The sequence below is a fragment of the Tyto alba genome, unplaced genomic scaffold (assembly GCF_018691265.1).
Source record: "Tyto alba isolate M040663 unplaced genomic scaffold, T.alba_DEE_v4.0 Super-Scaffold_42, whole genome shotgun sequence".
Lineage (NCBI taxonomy): Eukaryota > Metazoa > Chordata > Aves > Strigiformes > Tytonidae > Tyto > Tyto alba.
Genome location: NW_024881318.1, coordinates 7,631,426 through 7,649,985, shown reverse-complemented (window position 1 = coordinate 7,649,985; position 18,560 = coordinate 7,631,426). Strand labels below are relative to the sequence as shown.

The 18,560-nt window shown below is 47.0% G+C and overlaps 1 protein-coding gene across 1 annotated transcript; it reads left to right on the top strand.

Moving 5' to 3' along the window:
• The first annotated feature begins 8,806 nt into the window (after nt 1-8,806).
• On the top strand, nt 8,807-18,265 carry SIGLEC15 (sialic acid binding Ig like lectin 15). The gene is made up of 5 exons (XM_033011100.2): nt 8,807-8,872; nt 11,552-11,935; nt 14,696-15,055; nt 16,078-16,108; nt 17,620-18,265. The coding sequence occupies exons 1-5, from the start codon at nt 8,821-8,823 to the stop codon at nt 17,714-17,716; spliced, it is 924 nt and encodes a 307-aa protein (XP_032866991.1). The 5' UTR covers nt 8,807-8,820; the 3' UTR covers nt 17,717-18,265.
• The last annotated feature ends 295 nt before the right edge of the window (nt 18,266-18,560 follow it).

Below are 18,560 nucleotides of genomic sequence, written 5' to 3'. Positions count from 1 at the left end.
CCATCCAGGATTTAAGTTCTTCTGGGAATCCATCCAAAAGCATTCAAAGGGTAACTGAGAATCATTTATACACTCAGTAAAAAAGTGCCAAAGCCCTGGATTATTGAAAATAGTCAACCCTGACAGGCAAATGAGTGATTGCACGTCAGAGGACGCACATGTCTGTTCTTCCTTCCCTTGCTAAATCATGGGCTAATCTCTCTACAGTATGACTACTTGTTAAAAAGTAATGGTTTTTGCCTGCAAAAACTTGGCCCTGTTTCACCAGACAAAACCTGTCTGTATGACAACAGTGGCCAGAGAGTTGCCCAGAGAGGTGGTGGATGCCCCATCCCTGGGAACATCCCAGGCCAGGTTGGACGGGGCTCTGAGCAACCTGATCGAGCTGAAGATGTCCCTGCTTGTGGCAGGGGGTTGGACTGGATGACCTTTGAAGGTCCCTTCCAACCCAAACCATTCTGTCATTCTCTGACAAAATCACCTGCAGTCTACTCCTGGAAAGCCTACCTGAGAATGGCCTTCGTCACCCAGCTCCCTAACAGAAAGAGAAACCTCCTTTCCCCTCTTAGTGGTGGAAACTACAACATGGGCAACACAGAGTCATGCATTTTTAACTCTTTAGGTACTTAAGGACATGTGCAACAAGGCACAGTGATTTTAAAATACATCAGGATAAGCTCATACCCAACCCAAGGGATTGTGGTAATGCCAGCAAGAGTTTGTCTTCAGGGACTGCAGAACCTCTCTAATTAACCTAACTGAGGTCTCTGAGGACACCATGTGACAAGAAGAGATTTGTGAGAAACCCACCTGCCCTGTGTGCCAAGAAGTACCATTAACTGCTCGTTCCATTCATCACGTCCACTCTTAACCAGCACATTCCCCTCCCCATCTGCTTTACCAGATTCCCAGTTTTAGACTACCAGTATTTTATTCATTCTGTAACATGATCAGATTTGATCTTGCTGATGCCCTGTCTCCATTCTTCCGTGCTTTAAGGCAATCTCTTTGCAAAAGGGACCATGACCAAAGCTCATAATCCATAAAGGGGTTTCAAGACTGGAGAGTAGAGAAATGACTGTATGGAAATGTCCACCTCATGGAAGGTCCATCCACCCCTCATCTCCAAGGCCCTGCTGTTCTCTGACATCGTAGCATCATGTTTGCCCAAACCCAAGTTGCATGTCTTCTTCACCCCACTTTCCCACCATGCTTCCTCAAGCTTCCCTCACTTTGACACCTCTGTGTCAAGCAGCTTCCCTCCTCTGGTGAAACTTAATTTCCTAATCTTGCCTGGACAAGAGCACTGAGCTTTCAACAAGGTCCTGCAGGTGACTCAACAGCCACTCGAACACATGGCTGTAGCAGGGTGTATTAAGTGATGTAAATTGATCTATTGTTTGCTTCAACCCTGTGTGTGGTGAGAATTGATAAGAACAATGCACTCCCCATAGCACTTCTCCTCCGTGTTATCAGCCTCTGATCTTAATCCCAGGAGTCAATGTCATAATCCATCACTGTTAATGAGCGTGAGCTCCCCTAGGTGGGGGCCTTATCTCACTTGGTATCTAAAGGGCCATATGAGGTTATGGCAATAGTGCAATTAAGTAAAGGTTACATTGGCCTGAAAGTATTAGCACTGGCTCTTTGGGAACGCTTCTATTTTATCAGAGACCAGCGGAAGCAACAGCAAATGCCTTCATATGCTACAACTCACATGTCTCTCCTGGCACTTCCACCGCCGGGACCTTCCAACCCAGCAGATCCCAGTACCAACAACACAGAAAGAGAAACTGCCAGCCTTGGGCACCTACCAACAGAGGCATGCACTAGTGTTGTGGTTTGAAGGCAGGACTGAGCATGCTGGAGATGTACTGAAAAAGGTTTGCCATCTATTGACACTAAATGTTCCATCTACTACCAGAGATGATTCCTAAGGCGAAGGTAAAGAGTAAGCACACAGGCAGTAATGCTTTATCAGTATGTCCTATTTAGCCCTGTTGCCTGCATCAATCAAAACATCACACCCACTGAGCAAACTGAACTCTAAAAGAACTCTTATTTATCAAATAAGATAAAACAGCAACACAATCCCCTCTTCAATCCGCCTTCTGGGAACCCCTGCCATAGAGAGCAAAAATAATCCCTTCTCCTGGCTCTTCCAGGGGCAGGTCACTCCATCAGGACAAGGAAAGTTTCTGCCTTCATCTCATCTAACTCCTGTCCCAGATAGAAAGGATTTGATCTTGCACTGACAGGCTCTGCCATGAATTCAGGTTAAGGTCTGCTCTTTCAATAGTACCTATGCTGCCTGCTCTTCATTACAGGTCATGAGCTACGTACAAATATTATTTGCAGTGGTCCTCTTAAAGGCCATAGTGTCTACAATAGCCCTAAAATACACTTGCCTCTGCCTATGACTCAGCTGCAGATTTAACTGCAGTGTACTCAGTCCTGGGACAATCAGGTCAAGGCTGTCAAAGAATATTGCCTCTGGACACAGTTCATTGGAAAGACTGATCACTCAGCTTTGCCTCATTTATTACCTCAACAGCTTGGCTTCATGTCTGCAACTCACCTTCCCTCCCATGCTTGCCCAGTGTGTCTGGACAGGGGCTGCAGGTGCTGTGCCTTTCCTCACTCCTTCCTACCATACATGGGAACTCGGTACCTAGGTCAAATCCAAGTTTTGAATTCGGTTTAGGAATAAATGGATTAGAACAATCTATGTTATAGCAGAAGTTATGTACCAGGTCAGATTAGATGGTGCAGTGGTCTCCTCTGGCCATTCAACCCACCCTTGAAAGACATCACTTTCAAACACATGTTGGGCCATATTTAAGAGCAAGCATGATGGAAAGATACCCATGCAGGATGGAAAACCTGTGGTTGACACCCATTTACAGGTGGGTGGGCTGAGGAGCAGTCAAAGCACTTCTGGAGCTGCACAGCAGCAAATGCCAAGAGGAGAAATTCAGCTGAAGTTTGCCAGTGAGCAAGGGGAAATGGCTGAACAGTGCAGGTCTTAATCACATGTCAGATGCACGACAGCTTGGGGCACCAAGGTTTAAAAAAAAAAAAAATCAAACAAAAAAAAAAAACACAACAAAACAAAAACAAAAACAACAAAAAAAAAAACGCAAAAACTCCCACAAAAGCATTACCATTACATTTTGCATTTGGATCAATTAAATGTTATAGGCTATCAGACATTAGGAAGGACAAAGGACAACAGAATGGTATGTTTCTTGGAGAAGATGACACAAGAAGCTTCAGTCTAGACAGTTTGGGTACAGGATCTCAGGCAAGGCAGGGTGTGAGTAAAAACAAAAGGTAGAGAGTTATTCTCCAGAGACACATCCTAGAGAGGCGGGTTTCTCTTAATTGCCACAGATCCAAGTCTAAGTGCTTTTGAACGCGCTTTGAGTCTGCGAAGTGAGACAGCACAGAGGTGGTGGTGACCAGAGCTCAGACCATGCATCAGTCCCATTGCTTCACTGGCCCAGAGCATTGTCACAAGGGAAAGTTCAGGACCTGCTTCAGATACTGTGTGGACCAATGGATATAACCAGCCCACACTCCCTCCCAATCTGCAGCGTAAGGGAGTGCAGCTCTCATCCCAGAGAAGGGCTATGAAATCTACAGCTAAAGGAGCATAAATCTCTTAAATCACCAGCTGCGCTCATTCAGCAGGGAAAGACAGAGCACATAAATCTCCACATGCTCACTTTCAGTAGGAAAGGTAGGCAGGGACTTCTTTTCTGTTGGCATTTCAAGCGCCTTTAATCAGACACTTCATTTGGATTAGGCTAAAGGAGAGGTTTAGTGTCTCTGTTTTGCCAGCTGGCTCACCCCCTTGCCCAGGCTAATCCCAGCGTCACACAGAAACCAGACCTTCAATGCTTATTTTAATGACAGGATGACCAGGGTAGGGGAGGACAGTCAGTGGTTGGTAAGTTCACACGGGTCCAAGGAGCATTGGGTTCAGTCCTAAAACTTTCCACTGCTGTCATTAAGCAAGTCCACATATATCCCTTGTGAGTCAAAGGTCTCTTGGGGTTGCCATTCTAAACGGCCACATCAGGCATTTAAGGGCAAAGCAGTTATTAAATCAGGTGTATCTACACTGTTGGCTAAGCTTGGGACCAAGCCCAGTGCTGAGATGAGACAACCCCACTTTGCAAGCCTGTCATAAACAGCTGCCTTATCCTGAGCTCTAGTGCTGCCTGGAGAGGGTGCACATTAGCGTCATCACAGCCCCAGGCTCATCCCCTCACTGGCTTTGACAGATGTTGGTAGGGGCAAACCTGAACACACCATGTCACTGCCTGTCTGCAGGTGTTCCAAACACAGTTCTTCATGATCACAGCAGAGGCTTTGAACAGGCAGTAGTAGGGACAGAAACACACAGGTCTGGAAGACCAGACCTGTTCTTCATTTCAATACATGGATATGCAGCAGACGTCAGCAGAAAACAACTTGCTAGAGATACACTTCCTAATTCTTCTTTCATCCATGATGCTCTGCCCATAAAAAGATGCAAGCTATGTTTTTCATACAGTTATTGCCCACTAGGAGAAAATTACCCAAATACTCATTTAATTTTCTTTAGCTGATGTTCACCAGAGGCAACAAGGGCTCACCAGCACCCCTGTTGCTGCTCCATCAGTTCACCACTGCAGCTCTGGTGATGGAACAGCTCAAGACCTTGCAGTGACCATATGGCATGCAGGAGAGTTTCCCAGGTCAGGAGCATTTGTAAGGGGCTGAGCAAACACCACAGGCAAGCAACTGAACCTGTACTTTCAAACTGGATCAGCAAGAGCTTGACGCAGTGACCATGGTCTGCAGCAACACTCTCTGCCAGGAAGCAGGATCAGTGTCACCTACAGGAACGGTGCCTGGCTTTGACATCCTCCATCCCTCTCACCCCTCCTACTTCCTTTGCACTGCAGGTATATCTGTTGATTTTTTTTCCTCCCTCCAGCTCTGTGAGAATTAAGCCAATGCACATGGGAGAACATGCCCACAGCAGCTCCCTGAGAAGGGGAGCACAGCTCCGCTTTCTCCTGCTCAGCTGGCAGAGACCAGGTGGAAGGAAAATTCCTCTAACCTCCCAGCTACTTCACAGACCCAATCCCTTCAGGGAAGAGTGCCAGATTTGACAAAACATAAGGCTTTTGCGTCGAACATCTGCAGATTGGCACACTCAAAGGACATGGGGCAGGACTTACAGATGCCGCTGCAGTAATTGAAGTAGAAAACCTTGGAGATTAAATTAAAACCCAAAGGGGGAACAACCGGCTTCACTCTGGTCCTTGGATAAGCGGGTGTATTATCAGCACAGGTACAACCATGCAGAAAAGCTCATTACTTAGGTCCTCAGTGACAAACCTGGGAAGAGGAGGCATGAGCTCTGCTGGGCTCATCTCCAGCAACGTGTTGCAACCCGGGTACAAAACACCACCCCCCCAGGACCAGAGAGGTGCTCAGATCACAGCAGTTTAACACAGTGGTCAGTGGAGAAGCGTGCAAGGTGGCATGGAGCAGCTTCTGACAAGTCCAAAGGGCTCTGCTAACAAGTTGCTGTCTGCCAAGGCATGTGGTGCAATGGGTATCCCTGAACCGAGGGCACATCTGCTAAGAAATCATCCTGGCATGCTTCTGGGTTGCCCTCCAAGTTTTGTCAACCATCCATCACAAAACACTCTGGGAATTTCTCAAGAAGTTAGGAGAGATGAACACTTGACAAGAGGCTAACCTTTACAAGAACTCAGCCAACTGGGAAAAGTTGGGAAATGCTGCTGGCCCTGTAAAACATTCGCATTAACAAGATATAGCCACTGACCATCTTGAACAGTTTATTTCAACATCATTCTCCCCTTATTCTGTGCTTTCTCCATCATATCGTGCTTTTAAATTGCAGGCTATATGGTATGGTATGTAACTCCTTACAGGGGCACTAACACATGGTTAATGTGGTCAAAGCAACACCCAGACACCATACATCTCTTGCCTTGCTCAGTGCCCATGAGACCATCACCAGTGCCCATGAGACCATCACCTGGATGCAGGGCAGACAGAAGAGGCAAAGTCTGGGGAGGAAAGGCTGATACTGGTTCTTGCTAAAGGCAGTTTGATTTAGTACCATCTTCAAAAGGTAACCTTCAAAATCCCAGGACTGCTATTCACAAGACCAGAGGCAGCCATGAAGGCGATGGGCACGTGACACCCTCCCCTTCAGATGCAAAGAGCACGGCCTGAACTGGCCATACCACTGGCAGGAAGGGCAGGTGCCTATCAGCCTGTCTTCGGCTGAAAATTTGCCACTGGCCTGTATTTGACTGCTACTTCCTTGCATTTACATGTTCCTATAGTTTTCATTTACAGGTTCTTTTTATTTAAATGAGCTCATCCATTTTCTGAGTGGGAAAACCCACAAGTTTTCATTCCCCTCTCTTTCTCCAGATTCCATGTATTTTCAGAGCACGGGAAAGTACCAGAAACTGGGGTGTCTCTGGGGTCAGATCTGTGATTGTTGCTTCTGTGCAAGCACTGAGGGAAGATATTAGTAAAGTAGCATAACGATTGCTGTCACTACCTGCAGCCATTAAAAAAAATATTTACCAGGAAGAAAATCTATATTTTATGAATATAGAAGGCATCCTGGTTTTGGTGTTGGACCAGGAACAGCCTTCCTTACAGAAATCTTAGATGATATTTAAACACAAAACTGGAAGAAAGGTCACAGTTAACAGAGTCTATGGATCATATAGCCATGGATGGATAAGTTTACAAAATTTTTTTGGCTGATTCAAATAGTTTGCTAACATTTTCAGCTATTTTTTCTACTCTGTATTTTAAACACTAAAATATTAGTTGCAAATAGCTATCTCATGGTCTAAAAAGAAAATCAGTCCAGAGATGAAACTCAAAAGATTCATACTACTGCACTGATTTACCAGATATTTGTCTAGGAGATGCTGCAGTAAAACATCAGAGAGGGGGAGTTTCATACTAAATGTTAACTACAGCCATTCTTTACATTAATCATTTATGCTTCACTGTAACAACATGTTTTTAACATGGATTTCACTTTAATCTTTTACATCAATCCACTGAGTCCCACTGTGCCATGAGGGGTGAAATGCTTAAAAACAGTCACAACACCAAAAAGTTCACATGACAAATAGATAAAATCAAAAGTACATGGAGGAAAATGGGGAAGATACAGTGAAAAGGCACATAACACAGGTAGCATAAGGATACAGGTCTCCTATTTGCTGTTCGACCACCCATACCCTCAGGTTTCTCTGCTGATAATGTCATGTGTTACTTTTTACAGCTACTCAGGACAGTTTGCAAGGTAATCAGAGCACTGGGTGCTGATCCTCCTGATTGAGGAAGATAGGCATAGGGACAGAGCAGGTCTCTCAGTCATCACTTGAAATAATACCATCCTCTGCTGTGTAGCAACAGGTCCAAGCCACTGTAAATAATAGCTAGGTACTCTCAGAGGCTCCTCCAAAAAGTCTGGGAAAACAGAAATCACTCTCTTCACAGACACTCTAACTTTGGCCAGAACAAATAAAGGGTTCAGAAAGCAGCAAGCACACTTAATACTACCGAATCTCCAAGTCCCTCTTGTTAAGAAGGGAACACATGTGGAGAGTTTAAGGTGAAGAGGTGAGGAGCAAAGGGGAGCCCTGGCATCTCTGCTGGAGGAAGGTTCTGGCTCTTGGCACAGCGAAAGTGGCAGCAGCATCTTCTTCTGTTGGCTCTGGGAGCCCTCCAGTGGCTGCACACCCACCGCTGCCACAGCGGGAATCCCGCGGGTGCTGCTGTCCCCGTCCCCAAAGAGGAGGCAGCAGGACCCTACAGCAGCATAGCTGCCGAGAGGAGAAGAGGGACCCAGACATCAGCCCCCGCTCCGGTTTGAAGGGAAAGCAGCAAACCTCGAGCTAAAGCCCGACTGGGAATACACGCTCCAAGGGTAAATTTAACAAGGTCGCGGGATCGCTGTATGGGACATGATGGGGAAGGGAGCATGGCCAGCTCTCCACCCACCCCAAGCTGATCAGCAAACTTCACAGTAAGTTTGCTAACGCTAAACCCAGAAGTGAGCACTTGCACAAGGATTCTGGGCAGAAGCTGGAGCTCAGTTTATTTCAAACATCGGGTAACAACAAGGAGAAGAATGACTCATGACTTGTCAGGGTCATGGGAATCTGGACAGAGCAAGGTACCAGGGGACACCAGAGCACTCTGCCACTTCTGAACCTTGGCACAAGTGCTCAGATGATTTCCAAAAAGGAGGGGGTTGGGTTTTTTTTTTTACACCCAGGTGTGACAATAACCAGTAAACTTAAAGGGTAAAGCACAGCTGGCTTGCAGGTGCCAGGTTAGGGAGGAGGAACTTCAAGCCAGGAGAGCAAGGGTCTTCCTTGCCACCTCCTTAGGTAGACTGCAAGGACCTTCTCCAGACTGGTGAGTTGGTAGCACTTGAAAGCCAACCCCTCTTGCCCCATCACACACATGGGATGGGTGTTTTCAGTCCCAAACTCCAGTCCCCTTCCTTTAGCTGGAAAATGGTAATACCCTGATTTCCTCTGGTATATTTTGCACATGACTGACCACAGACCTATTAATATCTGAATCCAGAGCTGGTTCAGCTAGACAACTCATTCCCTCCAAGGAGAGGAAAACCACAACTTCTTCCATCCCTGGAAAAACCTTTTGTGACTGGCAAGACCAGCAGCTCAGATGTAGAAGAGATGGTTCTGGACTGCTGATACACCTCAGTGGAGAACGTCAACCAGCATGAGAGAGTTCAGCTTGTTTCTTCTGTGCCTCCTTCACATCTCCAGAAACGGTGAGTTCTGAGCTTGCTATGAATCCCTGTCTGATCAGGGCTTTTCTTCCCACTCTAGTCAAAGTGCCAGAGGAATTGCCTGGTATAATAAGCTCTCCATGAATTGCACCATTCATCACATCACTTGAAATCCCAGGTGCATGTGGGAATACTGGAAAACCTCAAAGGTGTGACTCTGCAATTGTCAGAGGGGTCTTTGATTTGGGTTTTCTTGCTTTTGTTGCTTCTAACTTGTGCAGGGAGTTGATCTAACTTTCCCCCTGCATTGTCAGTTGGATGCAGCATTTCCATCACCACCCAGAAGTGTTGTTTCACAATCCTAGGAGTTATTATGCAACAGACACAATCTGCACTGAGCACTTAAGCTCATGTTTAACTTCAAGCACTTAAGTCCCATTAAACTCAATGGGATTTGCTCAGCTGTACTGTCAAGGCTACTGTTTGTGGTGGTCTCCAACTCTTGATCTTGTTATTGTCTTCATGACCTTTCCATTGACAACTAGCAGATACACTGAACTGACAACTCCTTTTGGGCATTACCTCATGTAAGGTTTGTAGGCTATTTGCCTGTGACCTTCTCTTTTCCTTGTAAAAGCTTCAATTCTAGAAACAAATGGAGGCTGGATCTTAGCAGGAGGGAGCCATGGAAATCCTACCATGCTAAAGCTTTAAGGTTAAGGTTTAATTATAAACCAGATGCTAACAACTCCCTCCTCTCATAACCTAGGCAAACTGTGTTGCCATAGAAATGGGTGGAGCTGGTAACATTAGAAGCACTTATTTTTAACATTATCTCTCATGTGGAAGGCAAGGGGATGTTTATGTGCTAAAAAGAATGTTCTTTGCTTAAGATTTTTTGAAAAATGCAAACCAAAACAGTGGCAGAGAAAAGCAAATCATGTACTCAAAAGCACATGATCTGCAGTTCTCTGCAAGTAAGGGTTACAGTGACATGCTGCAAAATAACATGAAATAAACTAGAAATCAATAGCATTTTGTTTTCACTGCCAGGTCCTTGTGCTCAGAGTCCATGAGCTTCCTGGAGCTCCTGTGGCCATGTATATTAGATTACCTAGGCTCCAAAATATACTCATATCGTTACAATGAATGACAAGGCAGATCAACTCTAGATCTCAGTACTCAAAATACCAGTTTGGCTCTGATTCCAGATAAATAACTTAATGGCAAGAACCAGTCCTACGTTGGCTTTTGTCCATAACACAATAGAGTAATAAGAGCTGCACTGCCACTGAGATATTTGTCAAATATTACAGAGAACAAATATATGAACAAGGAGCAAAGCAAATCTTATCTTAGAGTTTACACGAGTAACCCGTCAGCTGAATGTCTCCAGACCACAGTGAAGCCATCTAGGCCAGGCATGGGTGGCAGTTACTTACAGGACAACTTTACATTTTTTGCAGTTATTCTCAGCTGTTGAGGGGAAAGCTGCTGATTTAATGCAGCCATCGCGTGAGTTTTAAGACAGGAACATAGCCACAGACATTCCTGAAGCCACAATCTGCTGCTACAGCTGTTGCGATTAACCAGACAGTAGGTAGCTATACATATCTATACAGAAAGCACTGCCTACAGGTGCTGTTTGTTGATGCTGTTCGTTTCTGGGGAAGAGAAGTGCATGAGACATTGAGTTTTCCCTGTATACTTTAAAGTGGTGGGCATCCATTCAGGTGAAGGCTGTTCTCGTCACTGGTTAAAAATGATCAGGCTGGGTCTGGTGGCAGTGAGGTTCAGCTCCCCGGAGCGCTCTAGGATTTACTGTGACCAACTTTGGCCAAGAGAGTGCAATCCCAACCATTTGTGACGTCTCAGCTGGGAAACTCGGGATTTCCCTTGCCGCGACACCAAGACAAGGCCTCTATGGGAAGATACTGGCAGCTAGAGCCCATGCAGTGACAATCTGCTCTGCTAACAGGGAGATGCTTTCTGTGCTGTCTAGAGGATCCTCCTCATAGGACAGGAGCCAATATAGGGAAGAACTTGCTGTTCTCACCAGCCTTCATAAAATTAGCAACTTCAAGTCTTTACCCAGATCCTGTCACAGCTTACAGGTAAGATTCTACTTTGTGATGATAGCAGCATTGATCATCGGAAACATCAGCTGCTACTACCTTCCCCAGGGGCAATGCAATCACCAGCTGATTAGTGTAACAAATATTATAAAGTAGGAGTGTGTGTGTGCATGCACTCAAATGCAGCACTGCTACGCTTACTGCACTTAAGCGCCTAAAGCCACCAGATTTCTGGATACATGCAAAACTTTTATTTTTAGCCTTTTTTTTTTTTTTTGAGGAATAAAAGAAGTCTGTTCCTCCAAGTACATAAATGTCTGTTAACTGCAAAAGACTGTTACACAACTTCAGGTGCTATTGTTCACTTGACAAACAGGAAGCCTGCTTAGGAATTAAATCATTTTAAACATGAGCCGGGCAGTCCCCTGAGCTCTGCTGCAGTCTGGTACCAAATCATCCAGCCCCGGTAACCGGGCTGTGCCACCATCTGCAAGTCCTTAGCAGGAACACGGAGCAGCACAGGGCCCACCACAGCAACACAACATCCATTTTCCGGCCAACAACAGAGCAGAAGCAGGAAGGATGCCCGGTTTCCCTCTTAAACACTTCAGATAAATCACTCTTCATCATCTCTTCTTGCCTCTAGGTGTGCTGTCCAATGGCTGGTCCGTTCATGTCCCATCTGATGTTACTGGTGAACTTGGGAAGATGGCTATCCTGCCCTGTACTTTCACACACCCCTACAAAACGTTTGACCGGACCCTCACTGCCATTTGGAGGATCAAGGAACCTTACAATGGTACAGTAGTTTTCAAGTGCATTAGTCAGACCACCAGCGAGCTCTGTAAGACTGCCATCAGCTACAAAAACAAATACAAACTGCTTGGCAACCCCCGGCACAAGGACCTTTCCATCAGGATTGACAACCTGACCTGGAGTGACAGCGAGAGATACTTCTGCCGAGTGGAGTTGTCCGGAGATATCCATGACAAGTATGAAAGCAGGAATGGGATAAAGCTGCATTTGATTGGTAAGAGGGCATGAGAGACAAAGGAGGCAAAGCCACCCCATAGGGAAGAGAGAGCCACAAGATGTGGAAACTGATGAGACAGTAACAGAAGCTGACCTGAGGTGGTCTTCCAACGGCTGGCTTTTCCTGCTCTGTGGATTGTTTATAATATTTGGGCAGGGAATACTCATATTGCCTTTCACAGACTTCCAGTATGAGGGGATGAGCACACGGCAGGGAAGGGAATAGGAACAAAACTGGAAAGGAAATAGTCAGGCTCTGGCTACTCAGCCAAGTCTTGAGCATCCCACTTTGTCCCTGCAGCACAGGATCCATGCAGGCAGCAGAGGGACAAGCTGGGGTCCGCAGCCCATGGGGTGGGCTCAAAGACATCCTCTTCATCAGAATCTAAACTGAAGAGCCTGGGTGCTGAGCACATGTCAGCAAGTGTAAGCCCAAGAAGGCCTGGATGGTAACAGGGCATTGGAAAGACAAGATACCTGGTACCCACATGCTATAGGTCCAAACTCCTCTGCAGCAGGAAACTTTAAATACAAACAGCCTGAAAAAACAGCTTGGATCAACAAATGTCAAATGCTAATCCCACCTCCCAGGGTGTGCTCAGAGATCAAGGGAGTGCTAGGAGCCCCAGGCGGCCTTAGGAACAGACTTAGACCTTACCCATGGGTGCAAAGGTGCCATGTGTTGGATTTTTGATTCTGAAGTGAAACTACCTTATGCCTACTGTGCACTTTGGGCATCCAGATGGGACCTGAGAATGAGCTCAGTTACTTCTTGGGAAGTTCTGCATAGTCAAGGCTCTCCTTCATTTGGAGCATCTCCTAAACACCCCCCCACACAGCATGACCAGGGCAGGATGGCAGCAAGATCTGTCTCCCAGGGGCTGCCTGGATTTTAACACAAGAGAAATGATAACATACACAGATATGGTACCCAGGCTGCACCCAGATTTGGGAATGGACCCTGGCACTATGAATGGGAGAGGTTAAATAATGTTTAAGAGGTTAATTTAAACACCAGAACACAGAGGCACATGGCACACAACTAACACAGCTAGCTTTCTTATGGATCAGTCCTCCAGGCTCAAACTCCTCCTGCATTACATAGGCAAGAGGGAAAATGTGCTGTAGGTGGTTGCAAGCTATGGATTTGCTCTCTAGCCTGATAAAAAGTGAAATCAATATTGAACTCCTGCTTTTCCTCCATGAGGACACTCATTTAGTTCCCTTCAGTTTTCACAATGTCTTTAGGAACCAAATGCATTAAATGGGTCAACAGGCCCAAGAGGAGAGGATCGATGGGTAAGACAAGCTTGGTCATACCAGCTAAACTTCCTTAGCAGACTAGATCAAAGATGACATCCCCTAACATTTTGCATCCCCCAAATGAACTTTACCACTGTTCATTCAGTCACACAATCCCATGTGCAACAAGTACAGGATACAAAATCAGTTACCCAACCTTGGTATTGATGTGCTACCCCAAAGCAACCAGCAACCTACACTAGCTGTTGGGTGGCCGCTTGTCGTGGTTTGGGCCTGGTCGGCAACCAACCCCCGCAGGTGGTCACCCTCCCGTCCCCCTCCCCACCTGGGAATGGGGGAGGGGATCAGAGGGGCGAAGGGAGACTCGCAGGATGAGATAGGAACAGTTTAATAATGGCAATAAAACGAGAACAATGACGATCATAGGGGGAAAACAAAAAGAAATATATAACCAGGCAATGTACAGCGTAATTGCTCCCCACCCGCTGACCAACCCCCAGCCCGTTCCCGGCCAGCGACCCCGAGATACCAAGATCCCACAGTCGCAATCCTGGAAGGGAGAGAGAGAGAGAGAGAGAGAGAGCCCCTTCCCCACCACCCCTCCTCTCTGTAGTGAGCATGACGTGCCATGATATGGAATATTTCACTGGCCAGTTTTGGTCAGGTGCTCTGGCCGTGCTCCCTCCCTGCTCCCTGTGCCCTGGCGCACGGGCAGGACACGGGCAGTCGGAGAGTCCTTGAAGTCTCGGCAGCAGCTGGAAACATCAGTGTGCTGTCAGCATTCTTCTCATCCCAAACCCAAAGCTAAATCCAAAACACAGCACTCATCTAGTCCCTGAAAAGGAATATTAACTCTATTTCAGCCCAAACCAGGACACCACTACAGGGTTGGAGAAGATAGGTGGTAGTAAGGAGGGTAAATGTTCCCTGGCAAAAATTAGCGAAATCTGGCAAGTCTCAGGCACTGAGCAAAGGGCTTACACAAAGGGATCCATCCCTCCGAAGGGACAGCCGCAAGACGCTTGCAGGAGAGCACCACGGTTGCCTTGTCCTGGACCATGTGCAGATGCAGCCAGTCCAAAATGGTCACGAGCTGCACCTGTGCCTGAGTCACGGGCAGCACCCCGCTGCCACTCAGGGTGCAAATGCAGAAAGCAACCCATCTTCATGGGTGGTTTCTGCCACCATGGAGGTCACAACAGCCGAAGTTGTCCAAAGCTTAGAAAACAGTGTAAATCATTACAGGGATGAAACACAGAATACACATCCTCGCACCAGGCTTTGCTCCTCTATCCAACATAGGCAGGGTGGGGAAATCTGCGGAAAGAAAGCGCTAAAACAAAAAATGAGGAAGGGGAGTGGTTTGATCCCAACAATACCCTGACATAACACGCTAAAGGGTCCACCAAGACCACGAGCCCATTCCAGGTGTTTTGCGCCAGTCCTGCCTCTGACGCCCGATGCATTCTCCCTAACCCTGTTGCGATCTCCGCAGCTGCCCCCAGGATCATCAACATCACCGTCAGCTCCAACGGGGACCGCACCTTCCAGGCACGCTGCACCGCCGAGGGGGAGCCAGCGCCCGCGCTGACCTGGACCGGACCGCCCTACAGCAACCTCACCTCCATCACCAGCATGAACCACCGTGTCACCAAGGAGCTCCGGTACCTGACCCACGACGGCAAATACACCTGTACTGCTGTCAACAGCCATGGGAGAGCAGAGGGGGCTGTGTACTTCTATAAATTCAAAGCATCCAACAGCTCTTTCTTCCTGATCCTGATCTTCGTGCCGCTGGGAATTAAAGTGCTCATTCTGCTGGTGATACTGAGCTTCGCTGTTTTCTCGAGGGGAGGTATGTATTAGTATTTCCCTTGGTGGCCCTTCCTCCATCAGACCGGTAACCAGCGATGGGATGCAGCAAAGTCAGGCAGGAGGGGTTTGTTTTGGAGGGTTTTTTTACATGATTTTATGATTTTCCAACCTGGGAGAAGGACATTGCTAACAAGAAATGTAAGAACAAGTGAGAGGGACCTCCTGGCTGGCTGGTCACAGCCTGCAGATAGCAGGTCTCCTTTGGGAAGGGACCTTCGAAAAGACAGCAGGAACAGGAGCTACCCTGCACCTGAGGAAAAAGTTTAAACCAGCAGATGGGCAGTCAGTGGAGAAACTGCTGCCTACAAAACTATTTTTATTTTTCTCAAAGCAGATCAATTACTACCTCTTACCCTGTAGCCCATGAGTTGGATTTCATTTCGCTGCATCCCACACAACAGTTTAATCTCCTGGGGTGGATATCCTCATTTTACCAGCCACTCCTCCTCTCCATCCCCCGTTCTCACCACCTGGGTGCTTCCCCATCATTAGTGAAATCCCACTTCCCAGCCACACCAAGGCCATGACAGCAGGAAGACCACATCCCATCAGAGAGGAGAATCAGCTCGTGAACTGAGGGATGAGACCTCCCCAGAAGCCCGGAGGCTGCCGGACCCCAGCCCACCAGCCCTGCTGTGTTATGGCATGGGGAGGAGGGGACCAGGAAGAACTCTAGGCTCTGCCCCTCAGGCTGGGTGAGATGTCACATAATCATGACCCGTCTGCAGAGACGGTCTGATGCTAACACCCTGCAAAATCCACAGTGTGTCTTGAACTGCAGAAGCTGTGAGACCAATGAGAAATGCCTTGCTCCTTATATTTTCAGGGCTTAACTCCCATCCCCATGAAGAGGACCACACGCCTGACAGAAGGTCTTCTCCCCATTCCTTGGAGTGTTGCAAACACCCTCCAGTGCAGTTTCTCGACAGCTCTAGGTCAATCCTGCCTCCCCAGCTCACTCTCACCACATTGCTAACCCACATCTTCCTTTCCCCTTCACAGGTCCCTCATCTGCTCCATCCAGCCTGAGCCGGTAAGGATGCCGCACCTTCTACTCCATCTTATCCAGCAGGAGGGTGGAGATGGCTAGGGAGAGAAGTGAAACGTGCCCTTGGTCTTGGCAACAATCTTCCAGCCTGAGACCAGGCTCCTGGGATAAGGACAGGGTTGAGCTGATGGCCAGGCGAGCTGGTGTGAGGCACCAAGGCTTGGGCACTGCTGGGAGGAGGCTCTGGCTTGGGTACAGCTGGGAAGAGACTCTACTGACGTAAGGACAAGGGACTTACATCAGTAGATGTAAGCAGATTGGAGAGACCATGGCACATGGATGCTGCAGCAGCAAAGGGCTAGCAGAAGTTTAGGTGAACCACAGGCCCAAAGTGTGGTAGGAAGTCACATTAAACTAGCAGAAGAAATCTCAGATGAAGCCACTTCCCAGGTGAGGTGAACAGGCTGGGATGGGGTGTGTGCCAGGCTGCGGAATGATGAACAAGGGAGAGGAAACTGTAACAGAAACCTTCTCCTCACTCCATGCCCCAGAATCTAACAGAGCAGAAAATGTGCCCACACCAACGTGGGTGAGCTTTGTCAAGTGTGGAAGAAGGCAACAGAGATACCAAACAGCCCACAGCAGAGCCAGCTCAGGTGTGGCAGGGCCCGATTCTCTGGCTGGCATCCTGGTACATGCTCCCACAGTAACCTTGGCATTTCCCATTAGCCAGCACAACACCCATCTTGGACACTCCTGACAGTTGTGGTGGCCAAGCTAGAAATGGATGGTGGGAAAGAAAAAAAACAAACAAAAAAAAAAAAAAAAAAAAAAACCAACTAAAACCCCAGAAAAACAAAAACAACCCTTAGACTTAACCTAAAGAAGCTGTATAATACTATATATTTATATATATATATATATACACACACACACACAGAGTATATATACTATAATAATATAATAATGTCAGTATAATTCCATCTCCTGGGGCTGCTCCCTTCCAGCCTGAGTTATCCCTACATGATGCCTCTTTCCCTCAGTTTACCCAAGAAATATGGCCACTTCAGCAGGACAGTCAAGTATACAGCATCAGGACACAGCCAGAAAGGCAATGTGAAACTTAATCCTACAGTTAAATTTGTAGTAATTATTCGTAAAAAGCGTAGTTTTGCTGATTTAACAGTTTCTAAACCATACTGCACCCTTGATTGCATTTGTATAGATACACAGATGAAAGCTTAAAACCCAAGATCCTCCACGCTCTACACGACAAGATGCTTCTCAGGAGAGGTTTGTCACAACCTCCCGAGGCTCTGAGCAGCAGGACAGGAGGAGTAGTTAATGCTGTGTAGGAGATCGGTCTGGATGCTTTAAGATGTAAAACATTAGATGCAACCCAGAGACTTAAAAACTACCTGCTGCAGAAGGGAGGATCCGTATCAGACAGCATTGCAGGCACTTACTCTGACACTCCTTAAACTAGCTGAAGCCACTTAAAAAGTCTAGAGCAGACTGAAATGCGTCTTCACCTTATTCACTGTTTCTACTGCCAGGCCACAGCTGCAAGACTCCACCTACGAGAACTTTGACCGCAGTCACGGCAGCGGCCAGACTTTGCCAACAGAAAGAGAAGCATCAAGACGCAGCTGAGGACCTGGGCAGTCTCATCCCCACCCGCCTGCGCCGTCGGAATTCCTGCCTGCCCCGTGCAAGGGTGCCTCCTCCCAGTGAACACAAGACTGACGTTGACTGATGCACAGAAGGTCAAACAGGCCTTGCAGGTGCACGACTGCCATCCCTGCCGCTGCTTGCAAGCAAGAGAAGCCCTTAGAGGGAAAACGGAAGAAAGAGGAAACAAAGAAGGATGGAGCTGGAAGGGCAGGAGAGGATCTACATGGGAAATCAGTTCTGATCAACCTGTGCGTTTTTAGCCCATATCAGATAGTGTTTAGCAAACAGGTAACAGGCTACCATTTTCTCACATCCTTTCTCCAATGTTACTTCACAAAGCAGTTTTCACCACTTCACTTGTCAAACCACATGCAGCTTCCTAGGGCCAGCAAGTGAACTATTTTCATGTGTCAAGTATCAGCCATAGAAAAACCACTACTGGAAATTCTGCTGGGGTTTTTTATTATTATTCCTTAACTTCCAGAAGAGTTTATTCAGGAGTTTAAAGAAAATCTTAGCTTTCAAGAGGAGTCCAAGCAAAAAGGAAGAGAGGTTTTCCAAAAGCTGGTAGAGAAGAAAGCAAGACATGCAAAGGGTGGTCTGTATTGTAACTTTCCTGCAGCTCCTAGTGCCCATGTGAACACACAAGCAGAATATCAGAGCTCTGTGATAAATATGCTGTGAAAATGTTCCAATAAATTAAATTGGCTTTTTAAGAAAAACCAAAACCAACCAACCAACCAACCAAAAAAAAAAAACACAAAGAAAATTCTTTCTAAACAGTTTCTATCTCTGTGTTACATGAAGAAGTTCCTTTAAGGCT